At 38.4% G+C, this 24,571-nt stretch overlaps 1 protein-coding gene across 2 annotated transcripts in view; it reads right to left on the bottom strand.

Annotated features, from left to right (window-relative positions):
- Positions 1-23,882, bottom strand: part of adamts10 (ADAM metallopeptidase with thrombospondin type 1 motif, 10) — a 59,247-nt gene extending 35,365 nt beyond the window's left edge. The window contains exons 1-6 of one of the 2 annotated variants that reach the window (XM_084390206.1): positions 23,663-23,882; positions 16,580-16,899; positions 9,286-9,644; positions 6,620-6,779; positions 5,707-5,909; positions 4,907-4,990 (exon numbers count right to left, since the gene is read on the bottom strand). In XM_084390206.1, coding sequence (XP_084246332.1) covers positions 4,907-4,990; positions 5,707-5,909; positions 6,620-6,779; positions 9,286-9,644; positions 16,580-16,682 — 909 coding nt within the window. In that variant the 5' untranslated portion in view covers positions 16,683-16,899; positions 23,663-23,882. Of the gene's footprint in view, positions 1-4,906; positions 4,996-5,706; positions 5,910-6,619; positions 6,780-9,285; positions 9,645-16,579; positions 16,900-23,662 lie in introns of those variants that run through there. The other variant, XM_084390207.1, reaches the window with a different exon arrangement.
- Positions 23,883-24,571: the final 689 nt, after the last annotated feature.

The raw sequence follows: 24,571 nt of genomic DNA, 5'->3' as shown, positions 1-24,571 counted from the left end.
AATTCCAGATCGTGAGGATTCCTATTGAGCAGACTGCATTTCACCAGTAGAATTTTTGTTGGTATAAAGGTAAATGTGACTGCACTTTTAAAATGCAATAGGCTACGTGCACAAGCGTCGTGACGAACTTCCGCTATTTTAAATGCAAAAGAAAAGGCATGAGAGTCGGCTGTTTTTGTCAATTTACAGTTAAATATTTGACCACTTGCTTGAGCAATTTAATATAAGTAATGCAATGGAATAATAGCCCTACGTTGTTTAAATTGCTATTATTTACTGTTATTCACTGCAAACGCATCATATGTGAAGCACTATAGCGCGTGCTGCTCCTGCACCACACACACACACACTGCACAGCACACGGAGTATGTGTGAAACGGGCGTTAGATCCACCTACAGTTCTTAGAAACTTATATGTGCCACGCACATCATGAGCCCTATTTTAACGATCTGAAACGCAAGTGTCAAAGCGCAAAGCGCAAGTAACTTTGTGGGCGGGTCTTGGCGCTGTTGCTATTTTCCCGGCGGGATAAATGACTCTTGCGCCGGGCGCAAATCTAAAAGGGGTTGGTCTGAAGTAGCTTCATTATTCATAGGTGTGGTTTGGGCGTAACGTGAAATAAACCAATCAGAGCATCATCTCACATTCCCTTTAAGAGCAGACGCACTTTTTCCTTGGCGTATTGCTATTATAACGGCGGATTTGCCAGGCGCGCGTCAAGAGCGGTTCACAGCCGAGGAGAGCAACGCTCTCTTCACGGCCGTAAAAGAGAGAGAAGTGACATTGGGGATGGGAGAAACACACCCAAATTAGCTTCGGCTAAACAGGCATATAATAATGTGGGTAAATGTGTAAGCTAGATGTATGCTTTTATAATAAATTATTATATTTATAATAAATTATCTATCTATCTATCTATCTATCTATCTATCTATCTATCGTTTGTAATAATATGATTTGCAAAAATGAAAACTGCTGCTTCTGTGTAGATTAGAGAATCACAGTGTATGAGCGTTTGTGCACTCTATACATTATGGTCAAGCATGCGCCCTTAAAATAGCATAATGAACAACGCGCAACGCGCCACTGACTTTAGACTAGGTTTTTTCTGGCCAGTGGCGCAATTGTTTTATGGAACAGTAAAATAGCACCAGGGAACGTTTGCGCCAAAACACGCCTCCTTTTTTGCGCTGAACCGCCCAGAGAGCGCAAGTTCATTCCCTAGTTTAGCGACGTGCTTCTGTGGAGGGAAAAGCGCGCTTTGCGCGGGTGCAAAATAGGAATGAAACATGCGTCGGTGTACAAAGTCAATTGCGCTGGGTGCAAGATAGGGCCCTATAACTCTTTGTTTCTTACAACAGCAGCACTCATCTTGTTTGTTTATAGCGGATGCCGATGAAGACAGTCGTAAACCGGAAACTGATATGCCGACTTCTGACAATAGCGGAAGTTCGTCACGACGCTTGTGCACGTAGCCTATTGGGAAGAATAAGCTTTAAGGCCTGTTCACACAAGTACAATGTGACTATAAAACAGAAAAATACTTTTAAAAGTAATTTTTATTTATTTATTTTTACAGTTTTCCCACCAAAATAAAGCAGAATTTTCATTATTTTCATAATAAAAAACAGCTAATCATTGCAGTATAATATTTTGGACTTTATATGAAGGTGTCCATAGTAATGCATTATTTTAAAGCTGCAAATTACCTGCAACAAATCTTTTCAAGCTACACTTTATAGCTTCTTTAGTTTATATATGCACAGCTCTGACCCATTTCTCTGCTTTATTGAGTTTACAGTGGATCAGGGCAATGGTAATATGGACACAACAAACTAATAACACTACCAGTAGCATGTACAGAAAGACACACAGGCCCGGTTTCACAGGCAGGGTTTAGATTAAGACAGGATTAGGCCTTAGTTTAATTCTGACATTTAAGTAGCTTTTATAAACGTGCTTTAGAAAGAAAAGAAAAAACATTATTGGTGTGCATCTTGAGACAAAACAAGTTGCTCTCAATTAAGACAGCTCAAACATGCATTTTAGTCTGGAGCTAGACTTAAGCCTCCAATGTAAAACCAGGGGATAGTGTTTCCCTACCACTCTGCCTGGCACCCAGCACCCGAGCCGGCCACAGCACCATTACACTTGTAACCCAAGACTGCACAAACTGGCATAGCCTATAATTGTATCATCCCACAATCCAGTGTTCTAACTTTCCAGGTTTCCTCTGACACAGGGGGTGGTGGGGTGTTCTCATCTGGAAATGAACCATGTTTGGTTCCACGAAACCTCAGCACTCCACACGGTGGTTATCTCAACACGGCTAATACTGCTCCTAATGACCGGTCTCCCATCATTTGTCAAATGACATTATGCGGAACAAATTACAGGGGGATTTATTTTTAGCTGTCTGCGATTTGGGATCATTAATGCTTCATTAAATACACCACAAATCCCCACTCCTATCCCTTTCCTGCCCTGTGTCATCTGCAGGAGCCCGTTTGAGGTCCCGACTCTGTCAGCATGTTCCAGAGATCTTGCCGCGTGAGCCAACTCGCTCATGCAGTGTCGTCACGCCCCGCTCAGGACAGAGGTGGAAGCCTGAATGCATGACAGAGGCAGATTGATTGCGTTCAGAGGCAGGTGGCAAGAACAGTAGCGGTACAGTTTGGATTGCCCTTAGATTTCACTCAATATTTTGTACGTTTTTTTAAGGTGAGTGTGGCAACATTAGCGTTCACAATCAACAATAAGAGCAGTCATGGCAGGCTCTCTGGATACACCCAGAAGAGCCGGGTAGAAAAAAGCCCAGACTTGTGCAGACTGTCTCAACTGCCTCAGACTAAGATGCCTCAGCCTGCAAACACACAAACAAGGAATTCTTTGACAGGCGAAATAAGCCAGACTATGGCTTATATGTATGTGTGTACTGTATCATGAAGACATTTTATCTTTGCATTTAAAGTATTGCAATAAATGATTAATGGCCTTTTTTCTGTTGCTTGTAGTAATCTACTGCACATTTACTTGATTTTACAACAAATTTAAATATTGTTTTAAATATTGCACCGGTTCGAATTAGCATAAATAAAATATTTCACATGTATTTTTGAATATTCAAAATATTCAATTAAGCAAACTTTCTTTTCACACGTATGTTTTTTTTTTAATATAATCATAATAATGGTTTGAATATTATAAAATCATGTTTTTGTTTTTGATTGGTAAGATTTTTTATGTTTTTATAAGAAGTCTCTTATGTTCACCAAGGCTGCATTTATTTGATTAAAAATACAAAAAAAAACAGTAATATTGTGAATATTATTACAATTTAAAACAGCTGTTTTCTATGTGAATATATTGTAAACTATATTGTAAATTGTGTCACATGATCCTTCAGAAATCATTTCTCATTGTCAATGTTGAAAACAGTTATTTACATTTTTATTTTAGGATTCTTTGATGAACAGAAAGTTCAAAAGAACAGCATTTATCTGAAATAGAAAGCTTTTGTAACATTAAACACTACCGTTCACAAGTTTGGGGTCAATCCATCCTTTTATTCATCATGGATGAATTCAGTTGATCAAAAGTTTTATTGTACAAAGGATTATATTTCAAATAAATGCTGTTCTTTCATCAAAGAATCCTGAAAAAAGAATCCAATGATTTCAACATTGATAATAATGATTTTTTTTTTAAGCATCAAATCAGCATATTAAATTATTTCTGAAGGATAATGTGACACTGAAGACTGGAGTAATAATGCTGAAAATTCAGCTTTGATCACAGGAATAAATTACATTTTAAAATAAATAATTTAACAATATTAATGTTTTTTATTTTATTTATTTTTAATCAAATAAATTCAGCCTTGGTGAGCAGAAGAGACTTATTTTAAAAACCTTACCGATCAAAAACTTTTGACTGGTAGTGTATATGTAAGCAATAATTGACGAGGGGCCGTTGAATTATTAGAAAAATAATGCACATCCATTCTCTACTCGGGTGTGCATTATTTTTCTAACAATTCAACGGCCCATCGTCAATTTTCCCGCTTATACTATGGTTACCACATCTCAAAACATTGTTCAGATGATGTACTTCAAGAAGTTTGTCAGGTTTTTGTCCTTAAAATGCTATTGTGTGTGGGACTAATTTCTTACGCATCTCATCCCAAGCTTCCGTTGCGAATTCCAAAACGTCATTTTAGAGCTAGTAACAGAGACTTAAGCCACTGATAGCAGACTAATGCAGTTATTAGAGAGATAGATACATAGATAGTACAAGGAATAATAATATACACTACCATTCAAAAGTTTGAATTAGGTACATTTTTTATGCTTTTAGGTACATAAGTCTTGTATGCTCACCAAGGCTGCATTTATTTGATAAGAAATACAGTAAAAACAGTTTTAAATGGTTGTGCTGCTTAATATTTTTGTGGAAACATTCATTTCAGGATTCTATGATGAACAAAAGGTTGAGAAGAACCATATTTATTTGAAATAAAAATCTTCTATAAAAATCGTCATTTTTGATAAATTGAATGCATCCTTGCTGAATAAAAGTATAAATTCCTTAAAAAAAAAGTTTGGGCCCCAAAAGTTTGAACAGAAGTGTATATTTCTATCATCTAAAAGCAATCATTTATACTTTCACAGATGGCGCATTTACACCAGAGGCGTTTATATTTCACACATTAATTTGGCGCACTCACAAAATGCACTGCTGCATTTTGAAAGAAATCATTTCTATGGTCACTTAAAATGTCCTTATTTGGATGGCAATATGTGACCGGAATTAAAAAGTGCACAAAAAATCCGGATCAGGCAAATGTAATAATCGTGACAGTCACATGTATTTCTTACGTGAGCAAATGTGATTTAAAAAGAGTACCTGGTCTTCCATCAGTAGAATAAGCCTTGTCACAACGATGTTCACTGCATTCCCCAGGCTAGAATCCTGGAACAGTTTGGCAACCTGACCTCCAGGGAAACAAGAAAAAACCAGTCTTAAAAACGAGCCAATTGTCTGTTTTTAGACCTTTCTAATCCTGCTGTTTACTGTAAAGATAGACATTTTACAGTCTACTATTAAACCAGTGCTAACTGCTGCTCTGGGTCCATGAGGTGAGGTAATCCCTTCATTAAACACATTCCACAGGTGTAAAACTATTTGTAACAATGCCACAAATTGCCCATGGGGATTATAAATATGGATTCGCAGGGTGACAGAAGACAGTTACTTAGACAACTGGTTTTCATTTAGTATTTCTTCTTTGAGCCAATACAAATGACCTGGATATGTCAAGACTATTCATTTTAGGTCTTCGTAAAGAATCTCAAGTAACTTGTGAAGAGTTTAGCAGAATGTCTGAGCTGCTTTATTCCATACAATGAAAGCAAAGGAAGACCAGGGACAGTCAAACACCAAATAAGCACCAAAAAAACTCCCTGAAAGTAGTTCATCCAACTTATGTGCTGGTAGTGAAGTAGTCTGAACACATGCCATTGGTTTGTGAGGAACAGATCAAGATTTGGACATTCTGCAATACGTAACTCCTTTTTGGTTACATGCAATTAGAAAGTCATATGGTTATCACAAGACATGAGGGATGACTGGAAATTGCGATGACAGGATTTTAATTTTTGTATCCTTAAAGCATGCAAACAAGAACAAGGAGAGTTGAAGCTTACAATATTCATGACCGCCAGAATGTACTGCTCGATATCGCGACGTCCGTGATAGCTGACCATCATCTTGTCGGCAACCACCAGGGTTTCGACGTAGCGCTCTCGGCTGACAGAGCGCTTCAGTGGTAACTGGCCCCGTCCCATCTGGTTGGGTAAGGGCTTTATTGTTCTCTGCCACCATCCATAGCTCTTACCCGGCTTTTCGTCTGAGGAGGAACAATGAGCAAGACTGTACCTACACAGTTTTTTGTAAAAATCCTGTGACATAAAAATTCATGAGTTGAAAACCTTCTGAAAGACCATGTTTTTGCTCTTTTTTGTGAAGTACTTCTAGCGTAACTTCAAACTGTGAATGAGCTGGCATTGGATTGATTACTTTCAATAGTCAGGTTGGTTTCAATAAACCAGGCTGTGTACCAAATAAGTTAGATCTGTAAAGATGCATGGCATATAAATTCACCCATGCATGATTCAATCTTCTGATGAAATTACAAACTTCTCTCTGGTGTATGTCAGGCTTTTCCGATCATTTAGTCAGCTTAAAGGAAGAGTTCACCCAAAAATGGAAAGTTTTCCGCAAAAACCTTAATTTCTCTTCGGCTGAAGAAAGAAAGACATATATATCTTGGATGGCCTGTGGGTGAGTAAATAATCAGGAAACTATTCAGATTCAGATCTGCGTCCATCTAATCAACGACTGATAGATAAAACCAAGTCTCTGCTCAATATTTTTGGATTATTTGTTTTACTCAGATGAAATAATCTGTCACTACTTCCATTACAATGAAACTTTAATGTCAGGGATAAAACGGGATACCATACACACTGAAAGACACCATGAAATGGTTTAGTAAATTTGCTTTTTAAGGGGTTGTTGATGTATAAAATACATCTTCATGGTTTTTATCATTCTTACCAATGACTCCACAGGACTGGTCCATGTTCTGGTATCTCAGAGACGACCGTTTGTACACCACATGTGGGCGTCCTTCTCTGCCATCCTCATTGGTAAAGTTTTTAGCAGAAACCAGGGGTTCGATAAGGTACTCCTCACCTCCAGCTACAATAACCCCTTTCTGAAAAAGCCAAGAAACCATAGATTAGCCTGCCAGCTCAATCTGAGTTTTCAATCTAGTAGATACACGGCAAAATCATCAAATCATCCCATCATTAGTCTCCCCACTAAAATAATGAGCTTGCATTGGCCTTATAATCCTGGATGAAATGGGAACTCATGGAAGAAGGCCAAAGGATCTTAGCATGTTTCATTGTTTCCTCTCTTCATCTCTCTCAGTCACACTTTTCAAGTCCACATAATCCTGTAATTTGCTTAGTGATGCTCTTGTGGACACACTGAGAAGTCCCTGATGAATTGTGTCATGCGACTCTGATCACCAATAATTAACCTGGAAGTTTCTTCCCGCCTTCATGAGCAAGCTTAATCCTCCATTGTATTTACTTGTGTTGGTGTACACACAATTGAATCAAAATGGATACATTATCAACCGGGCTGGACATTTATTAGCACCTGTGATGCCAGGGAGTAGAATCACCCAATGCCACAGGAACTAGGACGTCTGATGGCATTTATCAGACGTAACACTACACTCAAAGGGTCTGGATAAACAAGCACTGGTCTTGACTTTGTAATCTGTTTACGCAGGTGTATTACCAGCTCATGCAAGTAATGAGCATGCCACAGCATGCCGCTTGAAACCAAATCCATCATTAGGCTCCAAAACACCTGTTTTTGGAGCAGAGCTTTACACCAGCTGGGAGAGACAGACATTAGCAACAGCTGCCCATTTCAGATCTACAGGGGTGTCATGACAACTCACCGGAGGGAGTTTCACCCAAGAAAGAGATTACATTGTATAATACATAATTACTTTAACATGCAGAATTATCATTATGGATATCTGATGTGATGGAAATGTTCAACAAAATGATAAAGCCATTTAAAGGAATATTCTAGGATTGACTGCAAAAAATAATTTCCACTTGTCCCTCTTTTTTTTTTTTTTACAGTGAGATACTTAAAATTTAAGGTAAGTCACTTAATACTGTTTCAAAAGTATAGTAACAAGATGTAAACAATATGCATGTTAACATGATTTTAGTTTGAAAAAAACTTTTTATAAAGAAATTGTTACTTTTATTCAGCAAGGACACAGCAATTTTATTCAGCAAAACTGACAGTAAATACATTTATAATGTCACAAAAGATTTCTACTTCAAATAAATGCTGTTCTTTTGAACTTTTGGTTTCCACTAAAATATGAATATATGAAAATGCAGCCTGGGTGAGCAAAAATAAAAAAACTCTTTCACCCGCCAGCGTTTAAAAAAAAAAAGTGGCCAGCCACCACCAGCGCTTTTGAACATTTTCACAAAAATGTCATGGCCCCCAGAATATTTTGTCGTATGAATATCTGAACATGCAATATATCAAAAGAAAGAACAGATCCTCTGCTTTGTAAACAATCAAACAAAAAACTATTCAAGCTTCATCCATTTTTTTTTTTTAAATCAACACTTGAATATGGGTGTTTCATAAAAAAAGATAAATTGAGCAAAAAGCTGATCAAATCACGTTTTTGTCAAAGACTTCATCTAGATCAGATTCAGACCGGTGATCACAACATAGATGGAGTAGATCGAGTCCATCAACACCCCTAATGCTTGCACAGTCCTATAGCTTGTCCTGGGTCAACATTTCATTCGATAATGTTAGGCAGTTTTGATTTATATACTGCTTAATGCTGATGATCGCGTTATTTTACATATGCTTATGATTGCATTTGATATCGCTTGTTTCTACATCTTCTTCGCATGTGTTTTGATCACGAGATTCAGTACTCTTTCAGAAGATGCGTAATAGTACGGAAGCGTATTGCATTCACTTGAGGAAAAATAATCGACTCTGTTTTTCTGAATTAACGAGTTAATTATCTCAGAATTACGAGATAATTAAGTCATTAATTCAGAAAAACAGAGCAAATATTTTTTATGAAAAATGATCTCATAATTCTGAGATAATTAACTCAATAATTCAGAAAAACAGAGCAAATACATTTTATTTCAAGAAAAATGTATCTCGTAATTCTGAGATAATTAACTCGTTAATTCAGAAAAACAGAGCAAAAACTTTTTTTCATGAAAAATTATCTCGTAATTCTGAGATAATTAACTCGTTAATTCAGAAAAACAGAGTAGATTATTTTTCCTCAAGTGAATGCAATGCACTTCCGTATAATAGTGCCCCCTACCGTATAACAGTGAAAACAAGGAAAGCCGGAAAATTCCGTCAATGGCGGGAAAGTGTTTTCTTAAATATTACGGAAATTTACATCAATGGCGGAGAAAGAGTAAAGAAAATGTATTATGTTTTGAGGTAATCAACATTATGCCTGTTGATTAAGCTTAACTTGCATTGAACCCGGAATATTCCTTTAAGGCTATTGTTGCAGCCAATTTTCGGACTTCCACATTTGACATCATAGTGCTTAGGTTTAGTACACAATGATTAGTACATCATTTGAGACTCAGCACTGTTTCCTACAAAAGAACAGTGGCGCTCACCAGGCCGTTACAGTTGCTAAGAGCCACAGAACTAGAGTGAGGCTGGTGCTGCAGGTGACCCACGTAGTGGCAGTTGGGCAAGTATGGGTGACTCCAAGCCAGGTGCCCTCTCTTCCAGTATTCCACACGGAACTGTTGCGAAAGCAGTCCTCCCTGCAGCGTGAGGTTGAGCAGAAGGTCAGTGCTCGACGTGGAGAGCTGATAGTACAGCTGTGGGTCTGGAACGCTCTGCGTTTCTGTGCTACGCCGGTGTCGACCATTCCCGTGAGAAGTCTCCTCTTCCGATAGTGTTTCCCCATGCGGCCCCACACGCACTGGGATGGCGATCTCATACTGGCCGATGCTGGACAGAAACTCAGCTGTGGAAACACAAAAAATGACCATGAGATTGATGGATGGAAGTCGAATTGAGTTTATACAGCTCCCACAATAAGCAATTAAATGTGCATTGAATTTTTTCTTTGCATTGAAAAGTTATGCACATATAATTTACCGTTCAAAAGTTTGGGGTGTATATGATTTTTTTTTATTGTTTTAAAAAGCAATCTTTTATGCTCACCAAGGCTATTTTCTATTTTAAAATGTAGTTTATTCCTGTGATGCCAATTTTTAGTCTTCAGTGCCACATGATGTTTCAGAAATCATTCTAATATACTGATTTCATGCTCAAGAAATACTCATTTATTTTTTTAAATAGAAAGAACAGCATTTATATAAAACAGAAAACCTTTTGTAATATTATAATCAATTGATTGTGTCCTTGTCTAATAAAAGTATTATTTTATAAAAAAAAAAAAAACTTACTGACCACAAACTTTTTAATGGTAGTGTATATTATAAAAAATATGATAATATACTATACAATTTTATCATAGTATTATTTTATAATATTGTATTAAAATATATTATGTAATATATAATAATATATAAAAAATGTGAAATATAAATGTACATTCACATGGATAAAGTCTCCAATCACATCAGAAGCCGACAAAAGCTGTGTTATTTTACTTTAAAGGTGCAGTAAGTAATTTTTGGTAAATGCTGTTGATATTTGAAATCATCAAAACAAACATGCCCCTCACCAAAAGGATCTGGCAATCTTTCGTTAATCTGGAGCCATCGCCAGCATTTTTTATTGTTTTCATAAAACTTTCAATATTTTGTTGTATGAATATCTGAACACACAATGCATCAAAAGAAAGAACAGAGCCTCTGCTAGCTTCATACATTCTTTTGTTTTTGTTGAAGACTTTGTCTGGGTTGGATTTAGAACGATGATCAAAACATTGATCGAATGGATCATGTCCATCAACACCCCCAAAGCTTGCACACATGTACCTCTTCGTAGGTTTGACGTTTCATTGGTAACGTAATAGTCTGGCTATCACCAGACCAAGCTCAATCTTTTAAGACTGAACATTAGTCTGGGGAGTCCGAGAGGCGTGATCAACGGGCATAGTTCAAATGACTCTGTATGCAATTGGATAGTCCTTCAACCAATCAGACCAACGATCCGAGTGACGTACTTTGCAGAGCGACGCGAAAACTCCAGGCAGGAAACGTGTCAACAAACGTGTTGGTTTGTAGCATTGATCATCGGTTTGCAGAAGCAGCAGCGGCATCGAGCGTTTTTTGCAGGTTATGCAAAAAAAACATGAAAGTGAGTGATATTTACACCCACTCGAGCAATTTGTTTGCTAAACTAAAGAAGCCATTGAGCATCGTCGAAAGGTTAAAAGGAATTGGATTGACGGTCGTGCCAGAGACGCTTCTCTGTCGTCATTGTGTTAGACCCACCAATAGCCAGGTGGATAAGCCAGTTTGTGATTGGTCCCCGCAGATTTGTAACGGAAGCAGGATAGAAAAATGCACAGGTTTCCTGCTTAGATGCTTAGATGTGCGTAAGCAATCTTCTATCACTTGTATCTGCTGCTTCACTTGTTTTTGGATCCTGTATTTAATTCTGCACTATTTCAGAAGATGCGTAATAGCACCCCCTACTGTATAGCAATGGAAATATGGATTGCCGGAAAAACTCGTCAATGGCAGGGAATACATTGTGTCATTGATGATGGAAAATCTCATCAATGGCATGGAAGCAGTTAAAAACCAAATAAGTGAGAACTGTTAACTCAAATCAACAATACATATGAAAACAATCAATTTGAGGCAGATTGCTATATACTGGTTCAGCTGGGGCTCATTCAGAGAGCCTCTGGCCTCTGGATTTTATTCATTTGCAGTCGTGTACTCTGACCATGTCAAATGGCGAACAAAAGAGTTCACAGTGAAACTATTGAGTAGACCACAGAGAAGAAACACAAGCTAGCAGCCCAAAGGCCAAGGGCTGCCTGTTGCTATGGAAATCCTGAAATTGTATACTTCCTGTCCCGACAGCGAGCCTGGAGATTAATTGTCCAAATTTGGCATTTGAAAAACTGCACCCAATGGGTGGAGATTGCCAAAGAGACAAACATCCTGAAACCAAACCAAACTCATTTAAACATTCAGAAACTCTGTGTAAAGTAGTACACCATGATCAGTGTCCTTAATGTGAAACAAGGTTCGTTCCATTGGTTTGTTTACCCCATCCTGCCAGTTCAAACACTGTGAGCAGGGCGACAGCAATGACTCTTTTGTTTGGGTCCAGAAGCATGAAGATGAGACTTGTGCGTGATCTTGATTCAGCTTGTCTTAGTACTTTCCATAATCTCTCAAAGCTCTAAAAATACAATCAGCAGATCCACCATGTGAGTAATATTAAATGTGGCATTGTGTACAACGGCGTGAGAAGGACAAGTAACCTTATAATATATGGTCCATTTAATTAAGCCTCAAGGAAGGAAATGGGGCTCAAACCAAGTGCTGAAAATATAAAAGATCCCCTCTTTCCCTCCTCACAGCAGTAATTCAGACTGGGCCGCTCAATAAGACTGTCTAATTACTGAAAGTGCAGCTGCTTCTGAGACCCACATGTGTTTTCATTGGGTTTTTAAAACATGTGCAGACTCAAAATCATCACCGGACCAACAGAAGAGCTCAACAGATGAGGTTTGTCGCTTTGATTACATTTAAGGTCACTGCTGGCCTTATACACCCTGCGTTGCTGTCTGAGTTTACATTGGTGGAGTGGTTTGGTAGTAAAACGACTGTTAACTGAAAAGTTGTATGGTTCAGGATCACTTTAAAGTTTTAACATGCTAAATAACATGGTACTTTTTTAAATTTACAGTATAGACGACTTATTTCTTTCAATGTTACTTTTTAATAGTTCTAGTCAAGCACAAAACTAGACTGTTTAAACAGCAAAACTGCACACATATTCAGGCGTTAAATTAGGCCTTTTAAATAGGGATGCACCGATACCACTTTTTCCAGAACGAGTCCGATACCTTCATTTTTGGTACTCGCTGATACAGAGTACCGATAAAATACAGGTATCGGTACTCTGTATCACTGCATTTGTCATTTTTAAATGTATTGGGTAGAGAAACCAAAATAATATAAATCATATTAGTTGGCTTAATTTGTTCATCAAATATATATTTCCTTCAGTTATTTTCATGCTTAATTAAGCCTGCTAAAATGCATTGTATGAGCTTCTGTTACTTTCACTGTTCATTCTATTGCTCTATCATATTTTATCTTTCATTTAATAGCACAGCACATATTTAGAGCTGCTCCCGCAGGGCTCAGTGCTGAGGATAGGGTCAGTGGTTCAAATGCTTAGACACCAGTGAAATATAAATTTATTGTTCCAATTTTTATACAAAAACTACCAGCCTAATTAATGTGAATTTAAAACATTAAAGACAAGTAAGCAGTCCGTAATAAAAAAAATCACAATTAAATACAATAGAACAAAGAAAGGCTAGAAATTAAATAAACAGTGTTTTTGGAGTTTTTCAGGTAGATCTAACAGTAGTTTTCAGGTACATAAATTTGAATAATGGAATCAAATGTGAAATAACACTGCATATTCATAACTGTATAAATTAAATATAGATGGATATTTTTGTAAAGTTACAAAATGTAGCCTATTTAGTTAAGAGCAGTGAGTCATTTCTTTGTCCTTTGTTTGATTAACATTAAAACAGCAGCAGGTTTATTAGACTGCTCTCACTTTAAGACCGAACACATGGATCCCATTTGAATATAGGCTGTTCACTTGAGATATAACCGACTTTGTTTACTAGGATACTCGCCAAGACGGGCGTTTTTACATAATTTTGTGTGAATCGTCCGTACAAGCGCAAGACGTGAAAGATAATTCAATTCAGTATTCACTTGCTGTCTTAGGGGCGCGCGCTTTGGATGTTTGCGTCCATGAAACTTCTTGACCTTCAAACATCCTTGTAATAATGTAGGGAAGCATTCATTATACATAAATCAGGTAATAGTTCATGGTTTACTTGCATATACGATTTATTTTTAATCCAAATGACACATGTGGTGAGTGAACGATAATCAATCAAGAGCATTCAACAGAAGTGCTCTCTCTCTCTCGTCAGTTAATGTTAATAATAAGCTACATGCCTCGTTTTACTTTCTATGCCATTGACGTCCGACTGAACTACAAACTTACCACTGACCTCTGTGAAAAAGGGATGCGCTCGACAAGCTTGTGCGTTTGTAACGCTGCGCGCTCAACCATCTGCGCATTTTTCTCTTCTCCGCTCGCGCACCACAGCTATATAGGTGTTACTATATTTTGTTTAATATTCCACTAATTACATACATTTACTTCATAGACAGCCTTCTTTTTATCCCCATTATACTCTCTGTTGTCAGTGTTTCTTTGTCTGGACAGACACAAACACTGTACACACGCTGCCTGGTATCGTTTGTTGTGATCGGAGCATTTTTATGAGTACGAGTACATGAGCTCAGTATCGGGACGGATACCAATCGGTGCATCCCTAATGTTAAATTAGTAAGCATATAACAATGATGTAACATGTATGCATGCTGTATAGCCGTAAGTTGCTCCAGAGGGGTCATCCATGGAGCAAAAATCCTTAAGTCACTGATAAAAGTGTCTGCAAATTAGCCAATTTAGGCCTCAAGAGGGCATTTCACACTGCATTATCGTCGTTTTAACCTCGGGTAAAGGAACGTTTCACACTTGTAAATTATGAGCAGTGCCAAACTTAAAGAGTCTGAAACAGCAAATGAAAACCAATAGCGTGCCTCATATTCATGTGCTTCGGACAAACATGGAAACACTACGCAATGTATAGAAACAGCTGTTTTAGTGTTTGAGGGGGAAAATGTCAATTGGAGTGAAAAAGATTTTCATTCTTACCTTTAGAGTGTGAAAAGTCTATTCAGTATATAAACTTAATAGTACAGTTGGCAATAGCTATATAATATGAGGATGCACAATGCTATAGTCTTTATGTAATCAGGCCATGTGCTGCGCTCATCAAATGATGTTAACCCAGGGTTTAGGACTGTACAGTGTGAAACGTCAGCTTGTGGATACCCAGGATTAATTGTTAACCCCAGGTAAATTAAGAGCAGTGTGAAACGTGAAGCAAGATAACCCAGGGTTCCGTTTACCCGGGTTTAGAAGACCCAGGGTTAACCCTTTCAAGTGTAAAAAAATACACTTAGGTATTCCAGCCTCTCTCTAGAACATGAATCCAGACAGTCACAGTAACAGGAGCACAGCTGGGTCTTATGTCAAAGCATGAAAGTAGAGCTCAAACTGTACAACACACCCAGCCCTCTGACCGCCATCAACCGGCGCTATCTTAAATAAACATAAGGCCCACAATTGATGGAAGGGTATTCCCTGCTCTCACACCTACAAGTGAACATTGATCCTCCGAAGCCTTTGATGTGTCTTTAATCTCAACGAGGAACCAGAGAGGAGGAGGATGACTGTGTTACTTCCCCATAAACTCCCTCGCCATAGACAGAGCCCCATTAAAAGTATAAAGACTTCACTTTTGATTCAAATAAACCACCGTCAGGAGCCGCCCAGGGTTTGAAAGTTTATTTTAGAAGGTTAAGGAGAACAACCTTTAATTAGGACCGTGCGGCAAACCGAAGTGAACCCCTTTTTTAACCAGTTTTTCTCTGGAAACCGGGCTGGAGAAAGAGACAGAGAAAGAGAGGCGTCTCTCCACCTTTCCCAGATGTGCAACAGCTGTATCAAGTCAGCGAGTGCACCCAGACTTGTGGAGGAGAAAAAAAAAAACCTCTTCCTTATGCCAGTCTGAGAAATCAGTCTTTCTTGAACGGAGGCCCTGTCAGCGACTCAAAAACCATCCATATCCTGTTTGTGTATCGTCTGCCATGCTGCTATTTGGACTACAAGATTTAAATATATCCTTGCGGTGACTGGTCCCAGCATGTGGCCAGATTATACATACACTCAGTGCTCTGCTTTAATAACTGTATGCTACTTGATGTAACACTAATTATAAGCTATTCAAAGGACAAAAATTTAAGTTTAACAGCAACTAGGTCTGCAAATTTGTCCCGTACGCCTTTTAAATAAACACACAGAAACTCAGCCAGATATGCTCACGCACTTGCTCAGAACTGGACCAGACGACAAAATGAAGTTAAACCCACATGCTTGAACGTGTTCTTATGTAACGTAAAGGTCTAAATCTTATATATTTGAAATGACTTAACGGGATTAGTACGCAGCAAGAATGTACATTTTGATGTCAGATGTCTAAAAGGGTGCCTCATGTGAGTCTTGTCAGAGAGATAACTGGGTCACTAATCGTATGAAAAGAGAAAGCGGTCGGTTTCACGGAAAGATGGGTCATCGAGTCTGGCTGGCTCTTGTGATGGCTAACTGACGTTGCAGTGCATCTGTTCCTGGTTGTCTAAATGGTTTGTTACCGCTCAAGGCTCGAGGCTAGCAATGCATTCCGTTTTACAGCTTTGATGATCTGCCGTTGCTGCCTCCATTGTGAGACGGAAAGTTACCTCAGGTAACGTCTAGCGCAACAAGTGCATTTACATGCATTTTAAAAGTTGATTTGAGTCAGACTAAGGTAATAATTTGTTGTTTTCAGATATTAAATAAGATATTGCTAATTATGTTGAATAGTGGTAGATTTAAGTTTTTGTTTGCGATGCAGTTTGTGCACAAGTCCGGAATAGAGATCAGCCAAAATAAAACGAAAAACCGCCCGGTTCCAATATGTGCCAAGTCGACCGGTGCATCTCTAATTTTAATGACAACAAATGAAAAAAAAATGTAAACAAAATTAATACTTCATTTTCACACCATTTATTTCAACGGAAAAACAAACAAGAATCTTACCTTGAGACTGAGCAAAATCCTCAGGACTCCAACTCTCTGCCACTCCACTGGCAACCATGGCGATGATGCCAACGCAGGCCAAACTCCTCCACACCGTTTCCATGGTTACTACAGCAAGCTTCAGTGCAGTGCCCAGCCCTCTGTCCCAACATGTCTTCTGCCCTCTGATGGCCCCACGCTCACCAAAGTGACGCACAGAATTCCGGAGCCATGGCGGCTTCTCTTCTACGTGGATCCTGACGCTTCGCCTCTCAGAGTCGGAGGTAGAGGACGGGTAGTTCTGAGATGTGTACAACCGTGGAACATCAATAAGAGCCTCCCTATTGAGAAAAAAACATGTTAGATAGATGCAAAAGAAAAGAAAGAAAGGGGGAGTCCCTCGGCTGAACGGTTCCTCTCTGAGCGATCAAACATGTCGGCTTGGGAGGCGGTTGTTTGCACCATGTCGCTGGAGTTAATCAATCATTCCTCCTTTCACATCCAGGAGGAAGGAAAAAACCTGCATTCTAACCTGGAGGCCGCTGTTTCTCTTCACTCTGTCCCTCACCGGAAGAGTGCAAAAGAAAGGAAAGCATTGTGGGGTCAGGAGGGCAGGCTGACGTCTGACGCAGGCTATAAAACAAAAAGTCTTAGTTTGAGAAATGCCACAAGTGGTACTTGTGTAGTACCACTATTCCTAATGGGATACACTGAGAGAGGCCATGGGCTGTGTTTGGAATTAACACACTGCATAATGCATACTGGAGTACATACTGTGTGTGTATACTGCCTACTATTTTTTATAGAGGTATGCAAGTGCGAGCGCACACATAATGACAATCACATTATCACTGTTACATGTTAAACACTGTAACATTGAGTTATTTTTAGTTACATTTAAGTTTTTTAGCAGACGATTTGATCCAAAACGACTTTAGTCATTTATACATTTTAATTCAGCAAGTAAATCAAATTATTTTGCAATTTACTTTAACATAAAAAGTAAAGAAAATGTTATATTGTAAAAATTGTGATTGATTTTGCCTCCGTCACACTAAAAATAATAGGTTATGTCATGTGCATTGCATTGTGGGATAGCATATTCCTTTCAGCGTGTTTTGATTGTGTACTGGACTTTCGAAAATTTCATGCATATAGACAATGTGCATACTTTGTGTAGCATACTGCAAATATTATGATTAGAACGGTAGAGCGCTATTTCAAACCCAGCAATGCACAAGATTTATCAGCAATGTGATCAAAATCAACAAAAGCTATTCTACCTCTTCCTCGCCCCACTTCCTTTTTCACTATTCATTCCTCACTCCATGCTTTCTGGGAAGTGGTAGAAAGAAATGCCATACAAGCCCTGATGGGTGAAGAGAAACCAAGTGCAGACAAAGGTAATCAAGAACAGATGGGAAATTATTTGGCAACATAAGGATACAAGTTGACTGTTGATGAAAAAAAGGATGAACTCAAACTCAAGAAAGAGAGGGAAATGCATTAGAGGGGTTAAAAGAGGAGGAAAGTGAGACAATTTGGGTAAGGGTGAAATAATGAAAATGTAAGTTGCACACTCACATCCATCAAGGATAACTATTCCTGACCAGTACCAAGAAAAAAAGACAATGGCAAAAGTAGTATGTCTGTGTATGAGGGAGATTTGTCTAATTTCTACAGAAAAACTGTTTTGGAAAGTTATTTGAAACCACAGTGCAAAACTCATCCAAGATTTCTTTTGCCTCAAAATAAGCCATGTTAAACTGCTTGACAATATTCTACATACCTCCTCCATTAAAAATCAAATACTCACTCTATCTTCATTGAAAAAAAATAGCGTCAACAAATAGGTCAGGACCCAAAAGTGGCCTCAGAGGCTGATGCTGGTTTTAAGTTCCCCTCATTTCCTATAAACTGCATTGAAACAGCTTAAGTTCAGCAAGCTAATCTTAAAAAACACTAAGAGGTCTTTGTCCCCTACAAATAGTGATGGACTACATGCCCTTTCAAGCCTCCGGGATTTTTACTGTTATTTCCTGCTTGGCAAAAGCCTCTTTACCTACATTACCTCTTGTTAGAGTCTTGTTATATTGTAAAGTTACTAGACTGAGATCAGTGGTTTTCATTAAAACATTGTCTTATCTAAATCTTGGAAAAGAAGGGCTAAGATTTGGTCCTCCATGTTCTTCATTTGTGTGTCACGAACTATGCTGCTTTGAGCCTTGCCAGCCAGCGCAAGCATTTTTGATAATTTTCACAAAAATTTCATGGCCGCCAAAATATTTTGTTGTATGAATAATCTGGACATGCCAGATTTATCAAAAGTTTATCAAAAGAAAGAACAGATCCTATGCTTTTAAACAAAAATATTTTAACCTATTGTGGCAAGCAGGGTGGGGCCGAGAGCCGTGGGAATGGAGCGACAACCCAACAAACCTTGTTGCTTCATGAATTCTTTTTTTAAAAACACTTGAAAAAAAGCTGAGAAAATCGTGTTTTTTGTCAAAGACGTCCAAATCGGATTCATAACGGTGATCAAAACATAGATGGAATAGATCGAGTCCATCAACACCCCCAAAGATTGCACAGACCTATAGCTCTTCCTGGTTCGACATTTCACTCAGTAACGAATGATTACGCTATGATTAATATGCTGATTTATTATTTATATGCTGTTTAATGTTTGATTATCTTTTTTTTTTTTTTTTTTTTTTTTACATGTGCATAAGCAATGCTTCTATCGCTTGATTTTGCTTCTTCTTTGCCCGTGTTTGGATCCAAAGATTACGGATACTCTTTCAGAAGGTAATAGTGCCCATACCGTATAACAGTAAAAAAAACATGGATTGCCGGAAAATTCTGTCAATGGCGGGGAAAGAGATAAAGAGCCGGTTCTTTTAAGTGAATAAAAAAAAAACGATTCTCAAATGAGTGACTGTGAGTTAGTTCTTTTAAGTAAATCAAAAAAAATATATTGCAACTAGGGATGTCCCGATCCGATCCACGGCATCGGTATCGTGCCGATACCGGCCCAGAACGCTAGATCGGATATCGGAGGGGAGAAAAAAATATTTTAGGGGTGGAACGGTACGTGTATTCGTATTGAACGTACGTTCGGTACGTGCGTCACGGTTCGGTGCATGGATTTACACGGAGAATACACGGTATAAAAATAAATAAAACTCGTGTGCACATTAATTAATGTAATGCGGAACTACTGTTAGATACGCGCGCATAGACATATGCGGGTTCTTTAGGGACACCTAATCTGTAGCCCCACCTTAGCTCTGAACGCGCGTCTATTTCGCTTCAAACGCTCGCTTTATCATTATACGCGAATGGATTCAAAATGTTCAAGCGTCGAACTAGACGCGATAGACGCGAATTTGACGCTCTATTCGCGTTTGGTGTGAACGCAGCAAAATGAACAGGCTGCGATGTCAAGATTGCAATGCTGGAATGTGTGTGTCAGTGTGTGTGTGTCAGAGAGAGAGAGAGAGGCACGGGCGCGATCGAACAGTGGAAACATAAAAACATACTCCGTCATTTTGTTCATACAGGACATCATTAAAACTGCAAAAAGTGTTTAGCCTACTTTATATTTGTGTAAAACACAACATTGTGCTTTTGTCAAACTGTAAACTCTTGTCAAACTGTAACCTACAACTGTCACCCAACCAAAATGACACACACACACACACGCTGTTTAAAAGCAAAAATTATCTCATCTTTTGGACATTCATCATATTGCATTGGTTTTCATTTCTTGTCCTAAAACAGAGCACTAATCTGTTTATTTTGAAGTTACACATTCTACATTGATTAAAAAAGAAAATCAAATGTGTTTTTAATGGTAGGGTTATTTTATACAGAAATAAATTATTTATAATTCAGATGAGAATAACGTTAAAGTTAATTAAAATTTTAAGGAAACAAATATATTGATTTGAAATATAGCAAATTAATTTTAAATTCATTCAGGTACAATTACTAAACATATCTCAAGGTCTTTTGAATAAAGGGTGGCAGTCTTTCATTATCAGCTGTTGTTGTTGTGGACTATATACTGGAGAATTATTTGTTCTCCATTTGAGTGAGATGTTTTTATGTGGCTAATTGAGCAAAGTGCTTCCATATATTTTATTATTAGTAGTATTAGTTCAAGAATAAAATAAAAATATCGGATTGATATCGGTATCGGCAAATAGCCAAAACTGCGGCATCGGTATCGTATCGGAAGTGAAAAAGTGGTATCGGGACAGCCCTAATTGCAACCAGTGTAATCCGATTCTCTAACAAATGACTCTAATGAATTGGTTATTCTTAGCTAAATTAAACAAATTTGTTTAATATATAGTTAAGGAAGAATTAAAAGCATCCTTAATGGAGTCGTTAATGAAACTATAAAGGAACCAGAAACATTAAGAGGAATCAGATTCATTCAGTTCCCATCACTTAGTCCCAAACCAGTTATAATTAAAAAAACAATATAACAGTAAAGAGAGAAATAATTCAACTTTTCCAGCGAATGATTCACTTGTCCATCTGCAGTCTATTTTGTGATAAAAACGCAGCCCACAAGCAGAAAACGGAGCTCAAGCCACAGAGGCCACAGGAAGATATGATCTTGTAGAGCAACATCTCCTCCAAAAAATTCAGCTGTGGCCTTAAAGGAGTTGAACTCCGTAATTGGCTGCTCTTGGGGGCAAATCAAGAACAAGAAGCATCTGCGGGCTACAGATGGCGTGTCAACATATACTAAATGTGACACGGAATTTCAGTAAGGGTCTTGTAATCTGTTAGTGCAGACATGAGGTACAAAATGTGTATGATCTGAGATGGCAAGAAGCACATTGTGCTGTCAGACTACACCGGCGGAGACGGGGAGCCATCAGGCACGAGTAAGACTCTGATAATTAAACCCACATGACAGACTAAATGTAAAGCGCTCTCTGCAATGGAGAAATCTTTGGTCTCAATCCTCTCTGGAAACTAGGCAGTCTCTCTTCATCGCCATTTGGATGACATGCAAGCAGTAAGTCTCCTCACTTAAGCTTGACATTGCACTGTAACAATATGAAAGAGCAGCAGACCACTGGTCTCCACAAACACTGTCTTACCCACTAACAACAAGACTTGATTTACACAAACCAGAGGGTTCAAACTGGGAAAGACCCCAAAAAACTAAAACTTGGTGTATCACACTTCTCAATTCATTTTCCGCTGGCTCTTTAAAATAAACAAAGCACAAACAAGGGAATTAAGATCATGATCACTGATGCACTGTCAGCAGAAGTGACTTATGTAACAACCGGTAATGAACTCTGAATCCATCAACGGAGACCATAATGTGAGAGCTATTCATGACCGGCTGTGGAGCATGAACATTTTAGTCAGCTTGCAAAACCACACACTCCTGAACCAGCCATGAGTTTACCACACTAACCCTATAAACACTTGGGTTTTTTTCTTTAAAAGAAAAATAGATTGTTTATTTTATGACAGAAATCATCTATTAAACAATGAGCTTCTTCAGTTTTCTTATGATGTTCATGATGTTCACCAGCAGAGGGTGGTAATCTAGTGTAGAGGTTTTCAGTCTTTTAGATGCCACAGATCCTCAAATATGCTCATGCAAGGGACCCTCATACTAAAATTTAAAAGGTGTAAAATACTATTTATAATTTATTTAATGTCTATTAGCTTACTATAGTACTGTTGTTTGCATTATTTATATTAACGTATGTTTATTTAAATCTGTTTTAATTATTTATTTTAATCCATTTTTATTATTTGTTTATTTTATTTCATTTTCTATAAAAAAAAAAAAAAAACAACCCTGGACTAGTGGATCTGAGCTGATAACCAAAGATTTAACCAAATTCTTTTTCATCTCCTGGAGAAACATCAGGGTTCTAACCTTTAGACCAATGCATTTCCATGATTTTCCATAACTTTTCCAGTTGTTCATGATTAAGCCTTTCCAAAAACCATCACTCAAAAGAGAAATATCAAACCAATGAAATATAGCTGAAATATTTCTATTCACTAAAACATTTCGATGCCTTTTTTCAAGTCCTGGAAACATGTTTTTTTTTAATTATCTGATATTTACTTATTTTCCATGAGCGTGGGAACCCTGGATCAGTTCTTGAAGTTACTTTGGATAAAAAGTTATATGCAAATCAAGATGCTCTGCTTGTAACAATCCTAAATGACAAACATAAGGCCGTGTCTGATATCAAAGTCTAAATATTAGACTTCAGCGGCTATACCCCAAGCTTACCAAACTCTCTCTGCCAAATGTAGATACGGACAGACAGCCGTGGAGTCGTGCCAGGAGAAGCGCTCGCTCTTCCCAAACCTGTTCCTGGAGCCCCCCCAACAGTACACATTTTGGATGTCTCATCTGACACACCCATTTCAGCTTTTGGAGCCATACTAACAAAATGATGAGTTGAATCAGGTGCGTTTGATTAGGGAGACATCAAAATTTGTATTATTGGGGGGCCTCCAGGAACAGAGTTGGGAACCACTGCACTACCTGACAGGGAGCAGGTCTCCTAGGCGTCCTTGTTGCCAACTTACGCATTCAAACTACATCATTTATCCAACTTTCAAACGTCCATGTCTCGAATAAGCCAAATGGTGCAGTATTATGCTTATATAATGACTATGTATTTTTATGAGGGAGACTGTTGAACTGTGATTCTTCATTTTTTGTCTACCAGTCATTCCATTTGATAGCAGCTGTAATCAGGCATTAATGGAAATATTACAAGAGCAGATAATTTATTAAATCGCTTAAGGAACTGGACGCCTTCCTCAGAGGCTCCTGGCAAACCCTTTGACTCTGCACCCCACAGACAAAGAGAGATATTTCTGCTCTCTGCTAGAGTGATCACCAGCAGGTCTGACAGCACTGGTGCCTCCATCATTTTAGTTTCACTGCAACTGTGTTACAAATTGACAGCATAATAGACATGCATATGTGTCCCTAAAAGTTTTGCGTTCAAATAAGAATGGTAACCATGAACGGTTACAATGTATTCATTAGCACGTTTATCCATAGTAAAAGTACAAATTTGACAACGACCTTACCGTTTAATTGTGCAGGAATGGGCAATTCGGTGACCCTGAGATTTACCGACCTCCGTCTGCTCTGTCGTCCTCCTTCAACACCGGGTAGGTCTCTGCAACATACTGAGATGAGCCGGTGGACTGTGCTCTAATGCTGCGTGGTTTCTCTGTTCCTTTAGTCTAAACGCTGACGAGAGGAACTGAGTTCGGACTGCGCGTTGGTGATGTCCGAATCGCGAACGAATCGTTCGTTTGAACAGGTTCTTTTTTTAGTGACTCGATCGAGCCGATTCGCACGGCGGCCGTTGGAGAGACCACCGTGACTAAAACTTCCTGAACTTTAACCAACTTCAACATAATTATTATTATCCTTCACTACCCCCACACACTATTTTAAACATTTTAAATAAAAACGATAAACGAAAGAGTGGACTTAAACTGAAAACAAACAACAAATTTGGAAACAATTATAAATACGACATTAAAAGTGCTGCAAGCAAGCGACTTTTAAGGAATGTAAATAATAGCCTACTTCATCATAACGATTATGCTTCAGTACCCCGGGCCAGACCCATTTCATTTTGAACATTTTCAATAAAAACAATAAACGTTTAGATAAACGTGCCTCTCAAATAATTTTGCGCGGGCAGTAACGTTAGCTACGCTGAACTTGAAGCGGGTTTCAGTTTGGAAGCCGCGAACTGCGAAACGTTCTTTTCTTTTCATTTGTCAACAACGGATTACACGTTCTAATAGGCTATAGAATAGAAGTGAACATGCTTTTCATCGCTGGAGGGAGTTCCAATTCGCCTGGAGGAATTCTAAAGCGCCTGTGGTTTGCTTCTGCTTGACAGGTAAAAACTACCATGGTTACGCCAAAGCTGGAACAACCACATCTCTACTTGGAGGTTGTATAAAGAGGGGCCTAGT

The sequence above is a fragment of the Rutilus rutilus genome (genome assembly GCF_951802725.1).
Source record: "Rutilus rutilus genome assembly, chromosome: 19".
NCBI classification, from domain to species: domain Eukaryota; kingdom Metazoa; phylum Chordata; class Actinopteri; order Cypriniformes; family Leuciscidae; genus Rutilus; species Rutilus rutilus.
Note: the sequence above shows the minus strand (reverse complement) of the source record. Positions and strands in the feature narration are given on the sequence as shown.